This window comes from Saimiri boliviensis, chromosome 11 (assembly GCF_048565385.1).
Source record: "Saimiri boliviensis isolate mSaiBol1 chromosome 11, mSaiBol1.pri, whole genome shotgun sequence".
Lineage (NCBI taxonomy): Eukaryota > Metazoa > Chordata > Mammalia > Primates > Cebidae > Saimiri > Saimiri boliviensis.
The window spans coordinates 91,705,255-91,730,627 of record NC_133459.1 but is presented as its reverse complement, the minus strand read 5'-3'; the positions used below and the strand labels follow the sequence as shown (position 1 = coordinate 91,730,627).

The window sequence follows — 25,373 nt, the reverse complement described above, 5'->3', positions numbered from 1 at the left end:
TTGAAGTTGCTGTTTCTTGGATAGGTTTTTCTTCTTTGGTCTTCTTTTATGCCCTTGGGGGTTTGATTGCTGTATATATTGGGTTCAGCCAACTGGCGTCATTTCTGCAAGATTTTAGGGGCAATGGCTGAGCTCAGCACTCGTGAGCTGTGTGTTCTAACTCTGCGGAGGCTGGTATTTGACCTCTGGCTTTGTTTTCTAGCCCTTCAAGGTTAGGAGCCTGGCAGGTATCTTAAACTGTTTTCTGTTGCTATAACAGAATACCTGAGAGCGGGTAACTTATTAAAAAGAATTTTATTTAGCACATGGTTCTGTAGGCTGGAAAATTCAGGATCAGGCAGCTGTATTGGGTGGCTTCTCATGACTGCCTCATGCTGCATCAAAACATGGTAGAGAAACAGAAGAGGGCCGAGTATGTGCAAACAAAAGTGCAAAATAGAAGAGGCAGCATTGTTTTATAACAATTCACTCTCTTGAGAACTAACCAAACCCATGAGAACAAACCCAGTCTCAGTGCGAAGAAAAAGATGTTAATTCATCTTAGCAACCTAATTACCTCTTAAAAGTACCATCTCCTACTATTACATTGGCAATCAAATTATAACGAGTTTTGGAGGGGCCAAACAACATCCAAGCCATAGCAGCAGGTTTAAAGAGAAAAGGATGGGAGAGAAGTATACAAAAAGATATTCTGGAGAAAAGGCATACAGTGAGCCAAGGCACAAGGTAAAGTGTTTGACTGGTTTGCGAACTAGCTTATTTAGTGTGGGCTGAAACAAGAGTGGTGGGGAGTGGCAGGAGATGAGTCTAGGATGGTACAATGGGGCCACACTGCGAATGGCAAACTGGAATATTTGATCTTTTATTCTAAAGAAAATGCAGTACGATTAGCATTAAAAAAATTATCCATGGTATTATCATGGTAGTACTGACATAAAAGAGAGGCGTGTAACAAAATCAGTAAGGAGGGTACTGCAAGAATCCTTGTTAAAGTTAATGAGTGCTTAAACCCAAATCATAAAGGATGGAAATGATTTAATAAATGAAATACCTTTGGAAAATTATGTAAAAAAAGATTTTGGTCAACAGTCTAGTGAGAGGTGAAAGAAGAAAACAGAGGAGTCTAATACAATTCATGACATGTAGCTCAGATAAAGGAATGGCACGTAATGCCTAAATATTGGAAATATAGTAAGAAGCACAGATTTGGTTTTATCTTTGAGAGCAATGGAGTGGAGGCAATATATTTTAGATGCAATTAAGTATTTATGGGATAGTCAAAAACAGATATATAAGAATCAAAAAAACTTGGGCCCAAAACACAATATGAAGGCATATTGGGGAGTTATCAGTAATAAAATTAACTGTCGAAGCTCTAAACATAGAAGACAAATTAGAGGAGCTTGTTTCTTGAAGAATTCTTGTCATGCTTGACATTTTTTACAAACAGATTTCTTAAAATACACCTATCTTCTTTGGCTAATGTGCAGACTAAAATGAAAGAGCACAGTATATTATAAAATCAGTAAAAGGTAATATAAATTTAGGCCTAAAAATAAAGAATACACTCAGTTGATTCTGAAGCTCTAATTTATAGATGCAAAATTGCAGCAGTACATTAACTTATATGTAAAAACATCTAGGGAAACAAAAAATGAAAGTAAAATGGAAAAAAGATAAAAGACGTGAGGCAAAGAGAAGAGAATGGGCAACAGGACAGAGAAAAAGTGGGATTTTTTTTTTTAATGGCTGAAATTTTAGGAATCAGATGTAGAAAACGGTTCGATTAATACTGAGATCAAATGAGAAAGGAGCAAATAAGGAAAGCTGTATTACAAGCCAAGAATAAAAAGGGGAAAACAAAATAACAAAAGCAAAAACCATTTAAAAAGAATAAAGGAAGAAGAGGTAATGAATTTAAAATGTACTGAAATAATAAAAAGAAATTGTCAAAAACACTTTTCAAAATAAACATACTAATAACTTGACAGTACAAGTGAAGTGCCTAAGACAAACATATCTGTGTCATTATTTAGAGTAGTGAAAAGTATTCTTAAATAATAATTTGGTATCTAACAGGCCTGGATTTCAATCTGCTTTAACCTGCTAGCTATGTGACCTTGGGGCAAGCACAGAAAATGCTTCTAAGAATTGTAATTATATCTGTAAAATGCCTAATACTTAGTGCTCAAAAAATGAAGGAAATGAGAGAAAAAAGCATAGATTACTATATGGAAGGCAAATTTCTAGTGATTTTTCTAATCTAAACATGAATTGTTAACAGTACTTGAAATCAACTTTATGAGGACTGAGTGACTAAATTGCTTGAGATAGTTTTATACTGTTAGGTGAACCCTGCCTGACAGTTATATAAATAGGACGTGACATTCAATTTGCTCATTCTATCTCAGAATTTGTCACACACACAATGACTGCTATTTACTTTCCTGCTGAGCTAACTGGAGGAAAAAAACCCACCACGTAGGAATCTACTTGTTCTGCTAACTTCACTACCAAAAACCTTAATTGTACAGCCACCAATACCCGAGGCCTTTGTCATGAAAGCTACCAACAAGGTGGAAATTTAAGATATGAGATGTTTTATTATACATGTTTTACTAAATCTTATGTGTGCAGACATGATTATCTATTTTCCTTCTTAACTAGCTTTTGTAAGACTTATTAAGTGGAAAACATAAATCTCAAGCTCCTTAAATGTGATTTTGAGGAACTGAGACCAAAACAGTATTTTCCTGTGGAACCAGATCCTTGAACACACTACAGGAAAATACTATTTGATAAGATTTTTTTGGGGGTACATACAATTTTTGAAAAATACATCCCTCCGCAAAGTTAATTCAAATTGTAGAATTCTTCCAAGTCACCATCACTGGAGTTTTCAAGGCTCTGGGTACTTACCTTTGAGTTCCACATCCTGTATCTCTGGAGCTTTTAACTGAGGAAACATGGACCACTAGGTCATGAACAGACTTTATAGTCCTTGAACAGCCAGAAACAGTATGTGGTACTTGGTGTGCATGTACACAGGAGCATTTTTCTGGAGTAATGGCACGTACCTTTCATCAGATTTTTAAAGGTTTCTCAAAATGCTTAAGAACCATTGTTAAACATTTAAATAACTGGAGTGTGTAAAATGTCCAAATATTTCTAAATTTTGACATTTGTAAAATATCTTAATTAAAACAAGCCATGAAGTTCAGTGTCATAATAACCAGAAAAACACTTGAGACAGTAGTTCTGTGTCTTCACTTCCTAGTGGTTTATACACTCTTTAACCCATATGGCAACCTGGCTTCTGTCCCCAGTGCTCTGGAATTTATTTCTGGCTGTATGATTAAGTTCCTGGTTGTTAAATTCAAAAATACATTTTTTGGTACTTATTTTATTTGACCTCTTGGTGGTGGTATGGTGGTTAAGAGTACAGACTCTGGAGCCAAACTACCTAAGTTTAAATCTTAGCTCTATTACTTTCTAACTCTGTGACTTTGGGCAAATTACTGAACTCTGTCATGCCTCAAAGCAGAATCCTTTGTAAAGTGTATTTATACAGTGGTATGAAGAGTACTTACTTCAAAATGTTTGGTCAGTGTGAGAAATAAGCTCCTAACAAAGAAAGAAAGTGTTATGTAATAGTTATTATCTGGTACCTCTGATCACATCTTTCTTGAAAATCACACGAAATCTGCCTAAGCTTCATTCTGCCTTTGATGGCTCCTTATTTTCATCTGTCTACTTCCAGGCTTACCCCTCCCTAATATATCTTTTATGCCAAGGCCAAAATGATCACTTGAACTATAAATCTGATGCCATCCTTTGCCACTGCCATTAAGATAATCTAACCTCCTTAGCATGACAGACAAGTCCTTTTATGAAAGTGTACCAATCTAGTTATCATTCCTCAAGTCTCCTCTGTTGTCTATGCTTGCCCTATGGGCTAAGCTGAACCAAGCCGTTACATTTCCAAAATATGCTTTGCTCTCTTTATTCATGCCTTTGCACATGCCATTGACTCTCCCTCGAATGCCCTATTCTCCTTCTCTACAAAGTCTTCTCTTACCATACTCCTTCCCAAAACAGACTAGGTGTCCTTTCTTAATGTGCCTCCAATAACCCCAGACACTATTTATTCCATTCCATTTTAAATGCCAGTTTGGTTACTGATGCATTTCATCTAGTCAGATCTTCCCACTGCCGCTTATAAAGAAAATCAGGAGCCATATTATGATTGTCTTATTCTCTCATCTTTCCGCTACCCTGATCTTAAACCACTTTCTTGTTCTTTTGTTGACATTTACCCTATCCCGTCTTTCTTGATTAGCCTACCAAGATTAGACAGAAATGTTTCTACAAAGGATATACATATATAAGTTAACCAGATAACAAAACTTCACACTGAAGTGAACATTCTAGAAGTATTTATTTCATTGCTGACCATTAGGTTGCAGCATGCAACTCTCAACAATGAGCTGCCCCTCTCCACTCTTTTAGAAGCACCAAATACTATGGTACCACTATTTAGGATTTCAGCCTTTCAAAGGCTTTGATTATCAACATCATCATTACTTAGGGAGGAGCTTTTTGGGGACTTAAAAGCACTTATTATCTATAAAAAGTAACTTCATATTTCATGCACAAAATTCCCAATTGGCAGATTTAAGTCCATAAAAGAAAGAAAAAAATTTTTTGTAGTTCTATAAATTATCAGGAATAAAATAGCATTTCTCCTTGCCTTGTTATAAGGAAAAATATTTTTTTCCTTACCGGGAATCAGGATAGTATCTTTGATGATCCCTCAGGGTTATAAAATTGCTTACTGGTTAAGTTCTCGCCAAAGATATTAAGAAATAAGTTGGCTCGTTTTGCCATACAATTTAAAGAAATATTTGCAGTATGTATAGGAGTTTTAAGTCATATTGTAGACCCTTACGATAATATTTAAAAGGCCTATTCTCCTCATTAAAAAATTCTACCTTAGAAGGTAAAAGGAAATCCTCATCATCCCTGAGCAGAAAAGGAAAAAATCATGGGTACTTTAATTAGTTAATAGAAACCACTATAAATGGGTTATCTATCTCTAGAACATTCTCAGAGAATTTACATGAACTAAAACAGGAATGAGGTGCTCTCAGAGACTTTTTCTCAGGTAAACGTATTTAGTAGCTTGAGTACTGCAAAAACTTTAATTAGCTATATAGACTAATATCTTTTATTCTTAAATTTGAGAATGTCCTAAGAGGATGTCTACAGGACATGAAACTACTGGGTGCAGAAAAATTTTTAAATGTTAGCAAATTGTGGAAGGAGGAACATAAACAGTGCAGAAAATAGTGGTAGAGAAAGAAGGGGCAGGAGAAAGCTGTAACTATAACCTGGGTCTTCCTTTCTTCTCATGAAGCCAAGGGCCTCATTTAAGCATATGCTGTACTTGCTCTTATACCAATACAAATCAAATGCTTCAAAGTAAAACTAACAATGTCCCAAATTAATTTTAGTCTTTTGTTTAAGGAGTAAATGGAGAAACATTTTAGCTTCTTAATCAAGGACCGCTATAATTTCAAGCCATCTTAATATAATTCATTTAACCCTAAAGCAATTGTGCAATAAGCAGTTTATAAAAGGAAAACAACAAAGGTTAACTTGCTATAGGGGCCAATTGACAAGGTCTGTAGAGCACAGCAATTAACCTTCATATACTGGAGTCTGCTTTAAAAGGCCATCAAAAACTCATATTACTCAAAATCACAAATGTCACCAACAAAAGGAATGTTGATTAGAGTCAAAAAACAAAAAACAAACAAACAAAAAACCCTTCCAAAAGGACTGCCTTCTTTGAAGGAATTTCAGAATGTTGCTAGCACAGGTTAGCTCATTGATGGCTCCATTAGAGAATGAGAATGCCCCAGTCAGTGCCATTTCCAAAATGTACTGGGAGGGAAAAAACAAAGTAACAATCTACTGTTCCCTAACATATATGGCTTAGCACCCAGAGAAAGCCTCTGCCCCCGAAAGAGACATTCTACATAGGGTTAAGCTTCATTTAATGAGGTGTAACCTTTCATTTTCAGGACACGTCTTTTCTTGCAAGGTCTTTAGAGGCAGAAGTTCTGCTTGGATTCTAATACACATCTCTGTGAGCTCAGTTTCCTGAAAATATACACCTACTGGGTTCTAGGTTCTCCCTTACCAGTGACTGTATTCATTATTTCACAGCCACCAGAATCGCACATACACTATTAACATGATGAAAAATACAGCTACTGCTGCAAGTTTGGCATAAGTGGAACGCATGTTCAAGTACTTTGCATCCTGGCGGTATTTCTTGGACAGAGTGGACAAATTGTTAGCCTTTGAATCCAATGCTGTCAAAGAAGAAAAGAGGAAAACATTAAATTAGTCCCTGGAAAAGTATTAAGGCATTAAAAATAACCAAAATGAGCAGCGCTGTAACAACCATGAATCTTGATTTATCATTTTTATTTTAAAGGTAACATTGCATATACTAATTAACTGATGATCCTGAAACACTGTCATATCTATAATAGAGTTTAAAATTATCAGGTCAGATTATGTCCGAATTTTTGAGGCTATCTAGTAAGGTAGTTGGAAGTGCAGGTTCTGGCCTCAGACTCTTTTGTTCAGATATCACCTGTCCCAGTCATGTGATGTTGGCCAAGTCATATAACCTATTTAAAATCTAGTTTCTTTATCTATAAAGTGGGGATAATAACAGTAACCATGTCATAGGTTGTATGTACATGAAATTGCCTGTAAAGTGAGCAACAATGCCTGCATATGATGAAGTACAATAATTATTACATGCTAATAATTATTATCTTCATAATATTTTAATGGTCTGAATCATCTTACATTTTGAAAAACGATAATGATAATCCATGTAAAACAAACTCAAAATAATCAGAAAATTCAATTAACCAAACACAGTCTTAAGCTATACTTCAATGATGACTGCTAAAATTTCTAAGATTCTCCACATAGTAAAGACTATTGTGAATTTAAAATTATCAGCATTTATATTTTGATAGACATAGGAAATATATTTAGTTATTGTATTTAGTTACAACTAAAATACAATAAAAAGTACCACAAAAAAACCATAAATCAATGAAGTTTTAGCATTTTCTGGCAAGTTGGCAAGATTTTTTACCCCTAAGGACATTTGCAATGTTGTTATCTTATAATAGGTAACTAAGCACTTAGAGAAATAGCCAGATAGACAAGAGCTAAACCAGATTAAAATATAGGGTATATTTTAAAAATAAACACGAACTCTCCATTTGACATCATAAATTCTGATCAAACTCTTCACTTCTTTAAATTTCAGAAAAGCTATTTTGCAATCTGATTGTTTCTTCCTTAAAGAATGCTTTTGGAATATTTGGTGTTGCTTAATAGAGACTGGTTTTGATTGGGAAACATGGCATTACTTAATAACACAGGCATGACACCCACGTCTGAACTAGCAACTGATCACATGAGTAAGAAAAACATCTAGTCACAAAAGAAAAGTTAGGGAGAAATAACCATGACAATGTGCAGGACATCTTTTTACAGAGTCTACAAGAATACACACTCCACTGGGCAGGGATTTTAAATTATTGTTTTTGCTGCTATATCCTGAGTGCCCAGAACAGGGCCTGGTATACAGTTAGTGCACAATAAACATTTGCTAAATGAATCTAAATTTGTTGAGAAAAACTCAGCAGAGAAACAATTATTAGACCATATGAAACAAGTCATAGTTAAGAGAATTTGTATACGAATATTTTGAAACACAGGATAACATAAAGACAAAGCTATTGCTTGGAGAAGTTATTTAACAAATATTTATGTTACAGGCACCACGTGAAGTGCAAAGGATACAACAATGATCAAAATGTACATGATCCCTGCCTTTATGGAATTTAGAGTCTTGCATAGGTGATACACAAAAAATTCCTGTGCTAGTCTACTTTATCTCATTTAGGAATTGTAAGTCTGTATAACAAAAACTTACACACTCACTCACTCAAAATTTGATATTTAAAGAGTATGAAGGTAAATGGATAACTGCTCACTGCTCACAAAAAGGTTCAAGTTTGTAGTTTGTAATAAAAGAAAACCCATTTACTAATGAATATATAGCATGGCTGAATTAAAAAATACTTACTAAGGAACCTATTTGTGACCATTACTGTGGGGATATGTAAGAAGTATGTGAAACAGATATAAAACACATAAACACTATCTTTAAAGAGCTTACATGTTCACATTAAACACTTAGATAATACTTAAATTTCAGGTAAATATATATATACTTTTAATCTAATTTTACCTAATTACCTACACTTTTTAAATTATATAAAGGGCTAGGTGTGGTGGCCCATGCCTGTAATCGTAGCACTTTGGGAAGCTGAAGTGGGTGGATTGCTTAAGCCCAGAAGTTTGAGACCACTCTGGACAACATGGCAAAACCCCATCTCTACTAAGAAAATACAAAAATTAGCCAGGCATGGTACCACATGCCTGTAGACCCAGCTACTCAGGAGACTAAGGTGGGAGGATCACTTGATCCCAGGAGATGGAAGTTGCAGTGAGCCAAGATTCTGCCACTGTACTCCAGCCTGGGCAATAGAGCAAGACCCTGTCTCAAAAACATAAATATATGAAATTATATAAAATTATTTAATTACACAAATGTTTACTACTTTAATATAAATATTTAAACATATAAAATATATATTTATCTTACATGGAAATATATTAAATATATAGTTAATATATCTTTATGATATATATGTAAGTTAGGTATTTAATAAATATGCATATTTAAGGTAAATTAGATAAACATACACACACATAATATGTGCTAAAAACATTATGTTACTAAGTGCTTTAGGAGTTTAAAGTACAGAAGAGGTTAATGTGATACAGGCTATAAGGATCAGAGAAGGCTTCTTTAAAAAGGCAGTTCTTATGGAGGTCTTACAGAACAGTTCCAGCACGAGGCAGAATAGACCACTAAGGACAGTGAAGAAGCTGGTTTGGCTGCAGCAGAATGTTTGTGAACTAGAGAATGACAGACATTTGCATTCGCCTTATTTTCCATGTATAGAGCACAATGTCTTCCAAATAACAAGCACTGACTGACTGAAAAGTAAGTCAGACTGGATCTTATCCTGCAGTCCCAGATTTAAAAGTTTTCCAGAGAGGAATGCCTGATGAAAATGGTGTTTTATAAAGATTAATCTGGTAGCAGTAGTCTCCCAAAGAGGCTACTCAAGAAACCACTGCAATAAATCTTTGACAATTTTCTCATTCTTTTCATTTCCCTTAACTTTTACAAGTGTTTCTGTATATAATTTGTTTAATTTTGTCAGTATCTTAGAAATAATCATTGCTTCGAAGATGGATGAGTCCTTTACACTGTTCCAACTCAACAAAAACTAATCATGCTAGGAAAAAAACATACCCTATTGGAAGCATTGTAATGTACTTCTGGGAGATAAATTCTTAACAGTTCTAGGTAGAATCTAATAGCATAAAAGGCACTGCAAAATAAGCTATCCTTGTCTATGGAATGAGAACCACTTCTTCATAAGACTCATTGCTTTTAGATACCTGAGAGTGCTTCTCCTCGTTGTAGCACTTCCTCAATATTGGCCACCATGATCCTCTGCACATCTTGCAATTCAGTGTTGATGGAGCCTAGGTTTCTTCGAGCACGACTGTCAATGTAGAGCTTCTTGGTTTTCTGAATGAAGGTATCTGAATGATGAAGAAAAGTGACCACGAACCATTTCTTTAATGACCTTCAAAGTACTGAAGTAGAAAATTAAAAGTTCTGAGTTGCCTGGGCATGCTGGCTAACACCTGTAATCCTAGCACTCTAGGAGGCCGAGGTGGGCAGATCACGAGTTCAGGAGATCGAGACCATCTTGGCTAACATGGTGAAACTCCGTATCTACTAAAAATACAAAAAATTAGCCAAGCATGGTGGCAGACAGACACTTGTAATCCCAGCAACTTGGAAGGATGAGGCTGGAGAACTGCTTGAACCTGGGAAGCAGAGGTTGCAGTGAGCCAAAATCACACCACTGCACTTTAGCCTAGGTGACAGTGCAAGACTACATCTCAAAAAAAAAAAAAAAAGTTCAGAGTTTATTCCTGAATTTGCCACTGTCCATGGTTAATCAAACTCTTGGTTGAATATCAAAATTTAGGCTTTGATTTCTTTATTTGTAAAATGTAAAGGTATAACTACATGACTCTTCAGAAGAAATGTCCTTCGGATACCTTTGAAGTATAAGATTTGCTATCTAAGGCTGCTATCAGAAGACTTAGGGAAATTAAGACCCTCTATTTCCTAAAAACAGAAATTTTCAAACAGTATTTATTCTGAGGACCCTTAGGTTTACTTAACTCTATACATTTCTTAAAAGGATACTGGTAACACTCCAGCATCATTAGAGCCTAACACGGCAAAAGAGCTCATGATCATTAAAAAGCTTAAACACTGCCTTAAAGTATATTCTCTAATATACATTCCCAGTTTCATTCCATTCTTAAACCTCAGGTAAAGCAAATATGTAACAGGGAGTTTTCCAAAATACCAACATAAAACTGAAGTCTAGGCCAGGCACTGTGGCTCACATCTGTAATCCCGGCATTTTGGGAGACCAAGATGAGTGAATCACTTGAGGCCAGGAATTCGAGACCAGCCTGGCCACCATGGCAAAAGTCCCATCTCTACTAAAAATACAAAAATTAGCTAGCTGGGCAAGGTGGCGTGCATCTCTAGTCCCAGCTATTCAGGAGGCTGAGGTACAAGAATCGTTTGAACCTGGGAGATGGAGGTTGCAGTGATCTGAGATCGCACCACTGCACTCCTGCCTGGGTGATAGAGAGAGACTCTATCTCTAAATAAATAAATAAATAAATAAATAAATCTGAAGTCTCGTCCATCTTTTGCTCATATCAGATTTCTCAAAACTATAAGAGGAATGACTTATTATTAAAGATATATTCAACTTTTGGCAAAAATCTTAATTTATGTGTGCTGGACTCCTTTATTTGCCTCTTTAGGTCTCCTTTCTGCTCTCCTGCACCGTTCTTTCTATACTGGGACGCCAACTTGCATGGAGTGCCTCAAAAGACTCCTTGCCCTGTGTCTGTTAGGTTCAGGCAGTTGAAAGAGCCCCAACAGTAGGGAAGAAAGAGGACAGACAGTGACATCAGGATATTTATTCCACTGGCTCCTCTCAGAGAAGGAAGGATCCTTCTGGCAGTATCCCTCTACCAAGTTACTGCTCTTCTCAAGTTGGCCTTTTCTAGAAATTTTCTCCTTTTTAGTTTCAGAAACTGCTCCTTCCCCTTATATCTTCAGGCCTAGGAATAGTAATAACCAGTATGCTACTGGTCCGAGGTTACTGTACCTTGTAATCCTCCTACAGCCTATTCGTATCTTTGTATGTACTCCCTTAAGCTAATTTGCGTGTACCATTTATTTCCTGTATGACCCTAACACATTTGTCTTATTTTGGGGGGGTGGTTTATGGGACTACTAGTGTCTACAAAAATAAAATTTGAAAAACTGGACATTATATAAACCAGCACTTGGAGAGTGTGCAGTTATGAAACACTAGAGTGTTTTCCCAAATATTCTCTATTTCTTAAAAGCAAGATGACCCATTTATCTAGCAAACTTGAAACACTTCAGAAATTCTGAGAGAGTGTAAAACTAATTTTTCTTTTAACTAAAAATGTCAGCGATATAGCCTGATCCTACTTGTTCTCACTCCCTGTACTTAGGGCATTTCCTTTGATCCCTTGCCATCAGATACTTTACTAGGTCTGATTAGTGATTCGTCTTTCCATAATTCTTGTGCAAATACAGACACCTATGCTCACTATTCCTAAATATAGTAAATATTATACTCCAATACCATGAATACCATGTATCTTCTATTTCTTGGGTTTTTTTTTTTTTTTAATTACAGGATCTTATTCTACTAAAAGAAACAACACACCATTCTTTCTGAATTCCCAATTCTTATCTCCATAAACTAGGCCTTATTGTGAGTGTTAGTCTATGGACTGGGGTAAAGAACTCAGCCATAATGTGCCATAGACCTTTACGCACAGTACCTGTCACATATGACTCCAATGAAGAGTCAAAATAAATAACAGAGATGGGCAAAAGACAACAATTTCTATGGGGGAAAGATCAAAAGACTAGAGAAAATTACTTTTCAGAAGGAAGCATTAATCATTTAAAAAGACAAAAAGAAGTGGAATGGAAAAGAAAGCAAAAGCTAAAATTTCAAAAAGTAAACATCAGAAAAAATGTATCAATATTATATCAGTGTGTCTGCCCCCTTGATAGAAGTGAGGGGCAAAAACTTACCAAATTCAATAAAGGAATAGGGTCGGGACACGGTGGGCACCTTCTTCCCATGCTGTTCATCAAATTCTGAGTGCAAATCTTCTAGGTAGGCAAAAGCCAGCTTCTTAGGGAAGGCAGCTTCACATAAAACCAAATAACATACCCCCTGCTCAATAATGTAGCTGGTGAGAAAAAAAAGGCAAGACAAAGTTGGCTACAAAGTAATATTACTGACAACAGGTTAAAGCAGAATTTCTGTACCATGCAAACTTTTCTTTTTTTTGAGACAGAGTCTCGCTCTGTTGCCCAGCCTGAAGTGCAGTGGCGTGATCTCGACTCACCGCAACCTCTGCCTCCCAGGTTCAAGCGATTCTCCTGCCTCAGCCTCCCTAGTAGCTGGGACTACAGGTATGCACCACCATGCCCGACTAATATTTTTATATTTTTAGTAGAGAGGGTTTCACTATGCTGGCCAGGCTGGTCTCAAACTCCTGACCTCATGTTCCCCCCACCTCAGACTCCCAAAGTGCTGAGATTAGAGGCGTGAGCCACCGCGCCTGGCCCCTACCACGCAAAATTTTAAAAATATCTAGCCTAAGCACTTTGAAGCTGGCTAAATCAGAAAGTCAATTTAAAACCACAAATGCTTGGAATCAGAAAGCAAACATCTTTCCATTATTAGTAGTATATTCCAAAAGGAGTATTTAGACATATTTATTATAATTTTTCATCCACTACATAATTTTTTTTTCTTTTTCTTTTTTTTTTTTTTTGAGACAGAGTCTCTTTCTATCACCCAGATTACCCAGGCTGGAGTGCAGTGGTGTGATCTCAGCTTACAGCAACCTCCACCTCCCGGGTTAAAGCAATTCTTGCAGCTCAGCTTCTCAAATAGCTAGGATTACAGGCACCCACCACCATGCTCAGCCAATTTTTGTATTTTTAGTAGAGATGGGGTTTCACCATGTTGGCCAGGCTGATTTCAAACTCTTGACCTCAAGCGATCCACCCACCTCAGTCTCCCAAAGTGCTGGGATTACAGGAGTGAGCCACCGAGCCCAGCCAATTACACAACTCTTCAACTAACATTTTAAACTTGTATTTTAGCTTTAGGATGTATACATAAGGGTTTGTTACCTGGGTATATTGCATAATGCTGAGGTTTAGGGTATGAACAATCCCGTCACCCAGATACTAAGCACATTACCCAATAGTTTTTCAACCCGTGCCCCCATTTTGCCTCCCCCTCTAGTAAGTCCTCAGTGTATTTTTGTCCATGAGTGTCCAATGTTTAGCTTCTAAACTTATAAGTGAGAATACACAGTACTTAGTTTTCTGTTCCTGTGTTAATTCACTTAGGTAATGACCTCCAGCTCCATCCATGTTGCTGCAAAGGACTTGATTTCATTCCTTTATACGACTGCACAGTATTCCACGCTGTACATGTACTACATTTTCTTTATCCAATTCAGCACTAATATGTACCTCGGTTGATGTCTTTGCTATTGTGAATAGTGCTAGAATGAACAGCAAGTGCATGATTTTTAGTAGAAAGATTTGTTTCCTTTTGGATATAAATCCATTAACGGGTTTACTGGGTCTAATGGTAGTTCTGTTTTAAGTTCTTTGAGAAATCTCTAAACTGGTTTCCACAGTAGCGGAGGTTACATTCTCACAGTGTATAAGCAGTTCCCTTTTCTCCACAGACTTATCAGCATCTGTTGTTTTTTTTTTTACTTTTTAATGACAGCCCTGTGACTTCTGTGAGATGGTATCTTATTGTGGTTTTGATTTGCATTTCTCCGATAATTAGCGATGTGCATTTTTTCATTAGTTTGCTGGCCTCTAGTATGTTTTGAGAAGTGTCTGCTCACGTCTTTTGTCCATTTTTTAAATGCGGTTATTTGTTTTTTACTTAATACCTAAGACTTTTTCTTGAAAAATTCCGAGTTGTGACTCCATCCGCCCTTTGATTCTATATGGTAAACTAACATACACATATTTAAACTCTTTCTAGCCACAAAGAAAAACAGTGGAACTGGAAATTTCTGTGGATAGAAATGTAAGGTTAATGACTTAAAAATGTAAGGTTAATGACATAATGTTTACTGGGTATAAGACTAATAACACTCCTTCATTTCCAGTCCAGGAGAACTCTGTAATCAACTGGAATCTTTTTAACAGTAGAACTGACTTTCTTTTGTGATCATGAGCTCCCTGGCACTCTGGAAGGAGCTATATGATTACATGTCTGAGAAATTCTTAGAAAAATGTTAGGCTACTAAGTGGTTTCCAACTTCTTTTTAGCCATAGCATAGACACACACACGCATATATATATATATATTACAAACAAAACTTACATTGAGAAGGCCAGTGTGCTTATCAGATCAAATCAGAGGTTCTTTAGTTTAAGTAGGAGTTTGCAAATATTTTCTCCTATTGTACCATTTGTCTCTTCACTGTGTTGACTGTTTCCTTTGCTCTACAAAAGCTTTTAGTTGAATTTAGTCCCATTTATCTATTTTCTTTTCTGTTGCCTATGCTTTGAAGTCTTTGCCATAAAATTTTTGCCCAGACTCATGTCCTGAAGCGTTTCCCCTATGCTTTCTTCTAGCAGTTTTATAGTTTAGGGTCTTATCTACTTTCAGTTAACTTTTGTATATGGTATGATAGGGATCTAGTTTCATTCATCTGATAAGGAACTAATATCCAGAATATATAAGGAACTCAAAACAATTCAACAGCAAAACCAGAAATAATCCAATTGAAAAAATGTTCAACATCACTAATCTTCAGGTAAATGTAAATAAAAACCACAATGACATATCATTTCATCCCGGTTAAAATGTCTATTAAAAAGCAAACGACAGTAAGTGCTGATGAGGATGAAGAGAAAAGAGAACTTTTATACACCATATGTGGGAATGTAAAGTAGTACAGGCATTATGGAAAACAGTATGGACGTTTCTCAAAAAGCTAAAAACAGAACTACCATACCATCTAGCAATCCCACTACTGGGTATTTATCCAAAGGAAAAAAAACTCACTATGTTAAAAACATACCTGTACCCCCATGTTTACTGCAGCACCATTCATAACATCTAAGGATAATCAAGAAAAATGTCTATCAACAGAATAACGGATTTTAAAAGTGTTTTTTATACACACATACACACCATACAGACACACACGCACACCCATGGAATACTATTCAGCCATAAAAAAGAATGAATTTCTGTCATTAGCAGCAACATGGATAAATCTGGAGGACATTACATTAAGTGAAAACGGTCATACACAGAAAGATAAATACAGCATGTTCTCATTCATATGTGAGAGCCAAAAAATTTTTTTGAGCTCATGGAAGTAAGAGAGTAGAATTGTGGATAGTAGAAGTGTGAAAAAGTAGAGAGGAGTAGAGGATGAGCAGAGGCTGGTTAATGGATACAAAATTACAACAGGATAGGAAGAATGAGTTCTGGTGTTCTGCAGAATTGTGGGGTGAATATGGTTAGCTAGAACTTGCTGCGTATTTTCAAAAAGCTACAAGAGGGGATTTTGAAAGTTCTCAACACAAATAAATGATAAATGTATGTCTGAGGTGATGAATATGCCAATGACTCTGATTTGATCATTACACATTGTATGTATGTATTGAAATATCACTCCATACTCCATAAATACGTATAATTATTACATGTCAACTGAAAATAAAGGGAAAAATTTTAAAACATAAGGAGGAGTTTAGGGGCCCACAGTATTACATATACTTCCATCCTTGCCCTTTCTATGTGGCTCCTGAGGCATCCTAGGGCTCCATAAAGGATAAAGACTATTATATGATCTCTCAGACCCCTCAAATGATATTAATAGTACAGTTGTCCTATTCCTTGCTTGGGCACTTGAATTAACTGGTCTCTTTGCTTTTAGTCTACACCATCTTCTATACTGTCAGTTTTATTCCCAGACAGTACAGATGACCATATTACTTTGCTTACATACTGTAAGGGTTCCCTAATATCCACAAAATAAAATCATACTCCATGGTATTATATTTATAGCCCTTCAAAACAAGTGTAAGCAACATTCTATCATATATTTTAGGAAAGCAAATGGCAGACTGTTTTCCAACATGCTAGGTTCTTTACGTATTTGTGGACTTCTGCTTATATTGTTTTTTCTAACTGTTAATGCTCTTTTATGTACCTGGAGAAATCTTGTTCATTTTCATACGTTCAATTCTACTGTAATTTTTTCTGTGAAACTTTTTATATATACTCCCCTCCTCTATCCCTTCTTCAAACTTACCCCTGACAAATGGGAATTCATTCCTTCCTTCTCTCTGTTACCAAAACATTTTATTTAAATCTAATTATAGTATACTTGTTTGAGTATATGTGTCTCTCTGCACTAAGAGAACAGAGTTAAAAGATGTGGACATTAAATGCAGGACTCAATACAAGGTCTGGCAAAGAATAAACCCTTAATAGCTCTTGGATGGAAATGAAGGATTATATGAGATGATGAATGTCCTAAAGGAATCAGGCAAAAGAAAATCTCTTCTCAATTCCATGAGAACTTTCCTAGGTCTTTGTTAACTAAACCACGGTGAAAATAAAGATACTATATATTATGTGACTGTATTTTTTGGTGAAAATTAAAGTTACAGAAAATATTTCAGATATTATACAAATTAATACTCTGAAACAGAATGTCCATCATTTTCTTAGCCAATAGCCTAGTGTTCTATTTTTGTTTTGATGTACTTGTTTACTTGTCTTTTACAGGCAGAGAATTTTTGTTTGTTTGTTTGTTTTTTAAAGTAAATATAGCAGCTTCCTCCCTGGCCTAAATTACCTTACTATCTAAGTCCCTAAAATAGCAAAGATTATTTAGCTAATCCGTTTTTATTTTCCTCTGATGCTCTTTTTAATCCTTCCTATTTTATCAGCTTCAAACTTGGCAAGTATTAATTACCAATTATTTGTAGATAATTTAAAATCCAATAATGTGCCTTTGATTCCTCTATCATCTGTATATATATATGTCTATAACCACTGATTGAGATACTCTAATCTTTTATAATTTTCTTTTTTAAAAATAATAATTAATATTTATTGACTCTTCCCATCTATCAGACAAGATGCAAATAATATACATAGATTCCCTCAAAATCCTCTGAAACCTCTTATAATTATTTTCACTACTTTATAGAGTAGTGAAAAACTAAGGCTTAGAGAAGTTATGTGAGTTGCTCCAAGTTACACGGTTAGGAAATGTGTGAGCAAGGGTACTAACCTACACATATCTGGCTCCAAGACAGTCCTAAAGCAAGAAGGTATCTATTATTGCATGATGGGCACAGCATTCATTAGACACATATTAACAGCGTACATTACTATAAGCATGTTAAGATCTCTGTTTTGCAGAATTAGAGCCAGAGAAGTTGCTTCTCTCAAGAGACTACATTTTAAAATAATCTTTACTTTAAAAAAAATTATTTTTATCAAGCATTCTGTTACTGTATTTTACACTTAAATGATCGTAAAGAAATCAAGATTATACTCACTGAAAAGTCATGGCTCCTGCTTCCAAGGTACATCTGGTAGGGGACTGTTCATTCAACTTTCGAAAGAGTTGCTTAGCCTGACTCTGATACTGTTGAAGGTCCCGGCCAGACTGAAAAAAGATATCTTCATTTAAGAACTTTTCACAAAAAACTGTATCAATTAGTGAGAAACATCATATTATGAAGACACGCTGAATAAGGTCCATCATTTACAGGTAAGTAAGATTCATTTTAACAAAAGAAAGATAACCTACTTTCAGAGTACAGAGAAAGACCTAACCCTGACTTCTTCCAGATGATCACATTAGTTATTTGCTAAGATGCAAAAGCATATACCTCAAATACACTTAACACACGCTTAACTTCCAATCCAGTGTTCTTTCCACTATTAGGACAGTACTCTCCTTCTAACCGATTTCATTTGCAATTATTGACATAGAACTATACAGCATGTGCTATACTCAGGGGAAAATCCCAGAAACAAGATTGATGAATTCCATTTTTATGTTCAAATATCCAGTAGAACCTTCCACAAATGTTACAATTTTGAGCATTTAAACAAAACTAAGTGTGTGAACTCATGACTGCAAATTACTATGAACAGTTTGACTGCAATTAGGTAAAAATGACCAAGAGCAGAGACAAAGATTAGAATGTCAAATACCCTTACTGAATAAATTGATTTGGTTCCCAAATTTGGACAGCAAAAGTTTGAATACAGAGGGATATATGCAAACAAAAATGAAAATAATAGCATTCAGATGTTATAAGTAATATTCTCCTGAACAATTTCTAACTGCTTTTACATTTTTTTTTTTTAAAGAAGGGAGAAATTTACTGGGAAAAATAGCAGTCATTTCAAAAGAAGAAAATCACACATCTACTAGATCCAACAGGGAAAGGAAGTGCCCAGAGAATTGGAAGCAAATAGACATTGTTTATCCATCCACATGTGGGGTATGAGGGCTTTCTGACAGCTACCCAGCTATAGTCTGAATGTTTGCTGATGTCTCCCACAGAATTCATGTTGAAATCCTAACCCCTTAAAGTGATGATATTAACAACTGGGATCTAAGTCATGAGGGTACAGCCCTCATGAATGCAATTAGTACTTGTATAAAAGAGACCCCAGAGGGTTAGCCTGCTCCATCCACCATGTGAGAAAACAGCCAGAAGGTGACATCTATGAACCAGGAATAGGCCCTCAATAGTCACCAAATCTGCTGGTATTTAATCTTCACCTTGCAGAACTAGAAAAAATCAATTTCTGTTGTTTATAAGCCACCTAGTTTATGGTATTTCATTATAGCAACCCAAACAGACTAAGACATTGCCAAGTGATGCAAAGAAATCATTCTATTTTGGAATTATTTATTTTACATTGAAAAAAAGTCTCCCTTTGGCAGATGTTTAATAAGTAAATATTTAAGTAGAAAAGTAGTTACACTAGTGTCTCCCAGGGTGTGACATCTAACTTTGATAAAGTACACAGTGATATCTTAAAATTGTAGATACTGTACTGCTAAGCTTATAGTAATAACAAGGAAGCAATAATAAAATGATAAAGTGCCAGATTCGCAAACGTACAATTATAGGATACTAAGATTCTAAACTATACATAAAAATGGTGAACTGGAAATTTCAATATGAGTAAAAGGTGAGTAAGCATGAGGTGAACCAGGGGAGATAGGCAGAGTCCAGTCAGGTAGTAGTCTGTAGATTTATCTTGTTTAGTTCCACTGTTACAGTAATGATTTGTTTTATTGACATATATTTGTTATATATTTGAGAAATAGTTCTGTATTAACATTTGCATGTCTGTCTGTATGTACAGTTTTATATATTAAACAGTATTTCATAATAATTCTATATCAAAATTATCATATTAAACAGACTACTAATATATGGTCAGCCAGTAAGAGTGAATACTGTCATGTGTTTTCACAATGAGAACTAGTGTACAATATTCTATTTTCCTAAATTTGAATGGTACTTTACCAATCTTTTTGTTTCCCCAGGGCCATTCTAAAGAAATCTGAACCCACAAGAGTAGATAAAAGGGGTGCAAATAATGTTGGGAATGCTACTAAGTGCCAAGAAAGAATATCAACATAGACCTGTGATATTCAACCTTGACTTCACAATAGAATCACTTGGGGAATCTCAGAAACAAAACTAAAGGCAGATGAGAATCGTAAAAAGACTAGTTGAAGAAACATGGAAAAAATTGTTGGATAGACTGGTACAAATCCTTTGACTTTAAAAGAAGCACTGTAAACATTATTGCAGCCTGAGAGAAAGGCTAACAACTGTATCAACTATAAGAAACTAGCCAAAAGCATGCTACAATTTCAGGAATTTGCAAACAGCAATGTAAAAATTGCCAATATACAACCCTGGGGATGTATTCATAGGGATTATGGTATGCCAACAAACATCTTTCTATGCTGATTCAGTTAGCATTACCATCCTTGAGAACACAAGGCTAGCACAATCTTTTGGGTTAAATAATAATCTGTCTGGCATAGTCATATAACGGAATATTATGCAGTCATTAAAACAATGCTGTATAGTATTTAATGATATGAGAAAATATTCATTAAACACTGTTAAGCGGAAAAAATTAGGTGAAACAGTCTTATGATATTACCTATTATTTAATTTTATACACACACGCATATGTTTAAGGTCATCCACCAGAATGGATATAATTTGAGTACAGATTATAGCTAATAAATACTGTTAACATTTTGGTCATTTTGTTTTTATGTATTTATTGATCTTTCTATAATATGCACAAATTAATTCTGTAATGTGAAAAATCATTCACTCATTACTGTTCATTACATATTTACATCCAGTGTGTTGATTATGTGCAATTCTAATCTGAACCTTTAAGAAAGGCAAGATGAGGCCGGGCACAGTGGCTCATGCCTGTAATACCAGCACTTTGGGAGGCTGAGGCAGGTGGATCATGAGGTCAGGAGTTCAAGATCAGCCTGGCCAAGATGGTGAAACTCTGTCTCTACTAAAAACACAAAAATTAGCCAGGCAAGGTGGCAAGTGCCTGTAATCCCAGCTACAGAAGAGGCTGAGGCAGGAGAATCTCTTGAACCTGAGGGGTGGAGGTTGCAGTGAGCCGAGATCGCACTGCACTCCAGCCTGGGCAACAGAGTGAGACTCTGTCTGGAAAAAAAAAAAAAAAAAGAAAGGCAAGATAGAATTAGAAAAGATTCTCCAGAAATAGTCAAATGAAATTATTAAGTGTTCACTTTCTGCCAGGCACTGTTCTGAATACTTTATATTATTTAACTCGTTTAATCTTCATGAGGTGATTAGAATTATTATGCCAATTTTTTACTTGAGAAGTCAAACTTGCCCAGTGACTCTAAGCTAAAAAGGGAAGGACGAGGATCTGAACACAGGCAATCTGGCCCTGGAGCCCCTACTCCTAAGCGTTATGCTACACTAACTCTGTAACTCAAATTGTTTCAATAGTAGATCCACCTTTTAGGTCAAGTCTTATTATGTAATTCTAATTCATTGGAAATGCTCAAGAAACCATGTGGCAGCTCTGATCTAGATCTCACAAAACAGCATAACCGCTGTTTTATAGATTGACCTTTAGTTTGCTTTCAAGATCAAAGTCACAAAGGCCCACAGTTAGCCAGTCCACCCTAAAATACTTAGATGTCCTCATTCTGTTTTCTACTCTATCTAAAACAGATTAACAAAATTTGTATATGGTGTAATTGTGAGCTCTCTGTTAGTAACCCAATAATGCAGTGGATCAGAATACCTGGAAAAACCGTGAAACAAATCTGAGGTTATCCAATAGCAAATTTAGCATTTGGATCTATATATTACAAAAGGTAGAAGGTAGTAATTTGACACACAACTACAACACTTTTCATACAACTACCACACTTTTCATTGCTGTCACCTAGGACTGCTGAACTAGTTGTTTTAAATAACAACTTTGGTCTTCATAGCTCTTATCATTTTTAAATACCTCAATGAACTCAGCTGGCCAAAGACCAGCAGCACCAAGAACCAACCACTTTCCCCTAAAAGCAATTACAGTACGGTGATTAATCTACCCTCAGTGATTGGGAGAATTAGACAATTTAACTGTATAACATGTTATCTGCTTTCTTGGAGCTTCCTGCTGCCTATCTGGTGAGATCTAACACTTGCTTCAAGTCTGAACTGCCCTTCACAGTGCCAGGGGAAAATAAAAGAAAATACAACAATTTTGAGGCAGAACAGAAAGGTAGCTAAAGAAATTGCAAACATCCTGAAAGGAGAAACACACCATAAAAGGAAGAAAAAAAAGATAAACAGGGTATCAGTTAGGGAATCTACATTTGAGAAGAAAAGCTCATCTCTCCATCTGCCCTAAATCTAAATTTCCAGTTAAACACAAAGGAAACACCCTGTATGAAATACTCTGTCTACATTATTTTGTGAATTTTATTCTCTATTGTATTATCTGAAGAACTGTCCATCTTTGGTAATACAGCAGCTTGTATAGGCACCTAGTAAATACATAAAATACATCTATTATTAGTATAAATATTGAAAGTACACTGATAAGAAAACAAAAACAAACAAAAACGAAAATACATTGAATTATTTGGCCTGGACAATTAAGGTGCCTAAATATAAAACTGTTTGGTCGAAAAATAGCTGTTTATTAAAAAGTTATTTCTGGACTCCTGAGGTAAGACATCATTAAAAAGTCTTAGAACGAGGCAGTGAAGTACAGTGGTTAGGCACTGAAGCTTCAGTTGACTCAAACAAATACTTATTAAAAAACACTGGGTCTCAATTGGGGTGATTTTGCCACCCCTCCCCACCACCATGGGACAGTTAGCAATGCCTAAAAATATTTTTGTTGTCACAACAAAGTGGGGAAGGGTGGTGGTGCTACCAGCTTCTAGAGGGTAGAGGCCAGGGATATTGCTGGACCTCCTATGCAATGTACAGGACAGTCCCCAAAAGCAAAGAATTATTATCCCAAATGTCAACAGTGCCAAGGTGAAAAACTCTGATGAAAAACTTCATCATGCTACTTATTAGCAGTGTGACTTTAGGCAAGTGATCTATCCTCTATAAGCCTCAGAGTTTCCTTATCTATAATTGGAGATTTTAATAGTACCTATTCCAATAAGGTAGCATGAGGATTAAAAGAAAAAATGCGCTTAATAGGCTTAGCACAGTGTTTGGTATGTAGTAGGCACTTTTATAAATGTTCTGTATACCATTAATATAGTAAAAGTAAGTCTAAGATTCAGATTTTTACAGACATTAAAATTTCAGGCAAACTTTATTATTCAAAGTCAAAATTCCTAAAGGAAAATACTATGGCACTACAATTACAAAAATATTTGCGTATAAAATTTCTTTCCTTGTCAATTAAATGAAGCAACCCATCTTGATAAACCAATACAAAATCAATACCAAACTCAGAATTAAAAAACAATAAATCAATTAATTTTTCAATAAAGTATCAAGGCAGAGAGTAGGGGCCACTAATATTAAGTAGACTTTCAAGTTCACTTTGTATTCTTTGTCCACACGGGAATTCAATGCAATAGTTTAAAAACTGAGCAGAATCCATCTCCCCTACCCCCATCTATCTTTTAGTCAAACTACACATCCTTCAAGGATATTTCCCTATACTAACTACTTTGTTCAAATCATATTCCTGGGTTCATTTCAACAATTACACTCCTTCTGCAGGATGGTCCTAGAATATTCCTGAAAAACATTTCACAGTAGCAAATCAGGGCATGTTAAATTGTTCACCGTTATTTCAAAGATTAGACTTTGTTTTTATGAAATGAATGGAATATATTTCACCTAGCATGACCTGCAACTTTATTATCTGTATCAATACTCTCCTAAAAGTTAAATATATTTCCAAATCAAACCTAAAAAGGCATATAACTAAATAGAATAGTTCCTTACCAATGGATCCTATTGTTAGCTTAATATCATGCCTTCTGGGAAGACTTTCCTGACTTCCTAAAATCAACTTAGATACATTTCCCATGTTCAATCATAAAACTCTCTTCCTTCACCATAGTAGCTATACTACATTTTAATAGTTATCTGATTTTTCCACTAGACTGTAAGCTCCACAAAGGTAGAGGCTGTGTACTCTAGACCCCTGCATTAACACTATGCCTAGCACATTTGATGTGCTCAATAAAAATTTTTGGCATTAATATATGAATGAAAATTCTAATAAAATAATTGCACAAAACATTTTTTTTAATAGATCTCATCGTTTTCTTAAGGCTCAAGGTTTTAAAACACCACATAGACTGTATGAAAAAGTAAAATAAAATTGATCACTTTAAATAAATTATATCAATTCCATTCTCAGCTTTGTCTTCAGAACCTCCCGAGCTCGCTCTCGAAACTGGCCTTACTTCAGAGATTTCCACTGTGATTCTAAAACACAAAACAGCTTCCTTTGAAGATATCTGGAGTTGTTGCCGTTTCTAATCAATTCGACATATTTTTGAGCACCTACTAGCATAAAGCAGCTATTGTAAAAGATATGGATAACACAGAGATTAAGAACCGTCGTCAGCCCAGTAGAAAACTCCAGTTATTGAAAGACAAAGAAAAAAATAAGTTACAATGCACTGCAGAAATGTGGTACGGCGTATTGGAGAAGGTGGGAACTGGGGATAATCCTGAAAGAATGTGCCGTGCTGAACTTTAACATGTGCTTTCTATGTGGCAATATGACCTCACCCACTTTCAAAAGATGTCAGCAAGCTAGGTCAAGGATCAGGTGCTACATTATAGAGTCGAGGAGCCTGGCTGCGTTTTCCCAGGATTTATCCGTCAGCGGTCCTGCTGGCAGCAGAAAATCAGAAGTCCTGAATTTTAACAAAGTCCCTAAAGAGTCAAAGAACACTGAGTCATCACAATCGACCGAAGTTATCACTTCTCCAGAGCGTTTTTCTAAAGAGAAACAGGGAACAGAAACACCTAACTCATTCTTCAGGAAAGACCTCCTCTCTCAGGTCGTCTCTCGCACACCAAACGATAAAAGAGCACTTCGGAGAGGTCGGGAGTGCCCGGGAGGTCGCAAGGATCCCCCGGTCCTAGAAAGGAATTCGATGCTGAGACGCGGGGTCGCGGGGGTAGTCGCTCACCTGTTCGTCCTCCTGCATCGACGCTGCCAGCGGGAGCCCGTCCGCCACTCGGGCGATCATTGTTAGCAACACCATCTTCACAAACCACAGGGACCCGACCCTGGCCCGGAAGACCGTTGGCTTCACCCTCACTTCCTCCGCCGCGACAACAGTTGGACCCTGTCTCAGTTACCCAGAGGCGGCTGCTGGCGTCTACGCTTCCCGCTGAGGTGGCCGGAAAC

General features: G+C 36.0%; 1 protein-coding gene across 1 annotated transcript; it reads right to left on the bottom strand.

The window, feature by feature from the left end:
* Positions 1-275: 275 nt before the first annotated feature.
* SEC22B (SEC22 homolog B, vesicle trafficking protein) lies at positions 276-25,373 on the bottom strand. The gene is made up of 5 exons (XM_003944787.4): positions 25,153-25,373; positions 17,975-18,084; positions 12,425-12,585; positions 9,640-9,786; positions 276-6,380 (listed from the first exon to the last, which is right to left on the bottom strand). Exons 1-5 carry the CDS (start codon positions 25,225-25,227, stop codon positions 6,226-6,228), a joined length of 648 nt encoding a protein of 215 aa, XP_003944836.1. The 5' UTR covers positions 25,228-25,373; the 3' UTR covers positions 276-6,225.

Coding starts and splice junctions, on each gene's coding strand:
- SEC22B (XM_003944787.4), bottom strand. CDS start 25,227: ATGGTGTTGCTAACAATGATCGCCCGAGTGGCGGACGGGCTCCCGCTG. Junction 18,085..25,152: donor CGATGCAGGAGGACGAACAG/GTGAGCGACTAC, acceptor ATCTTTTTTCAG/TCTGGCCGGGACCTTCAACA. Junction 12,586..17,974: donor GCAGGAGCCATGACTTTTCA/GTGAGTATAATC, acceptor TTTTCTCACCAG/CTACATTATTGAGCAGGGGG.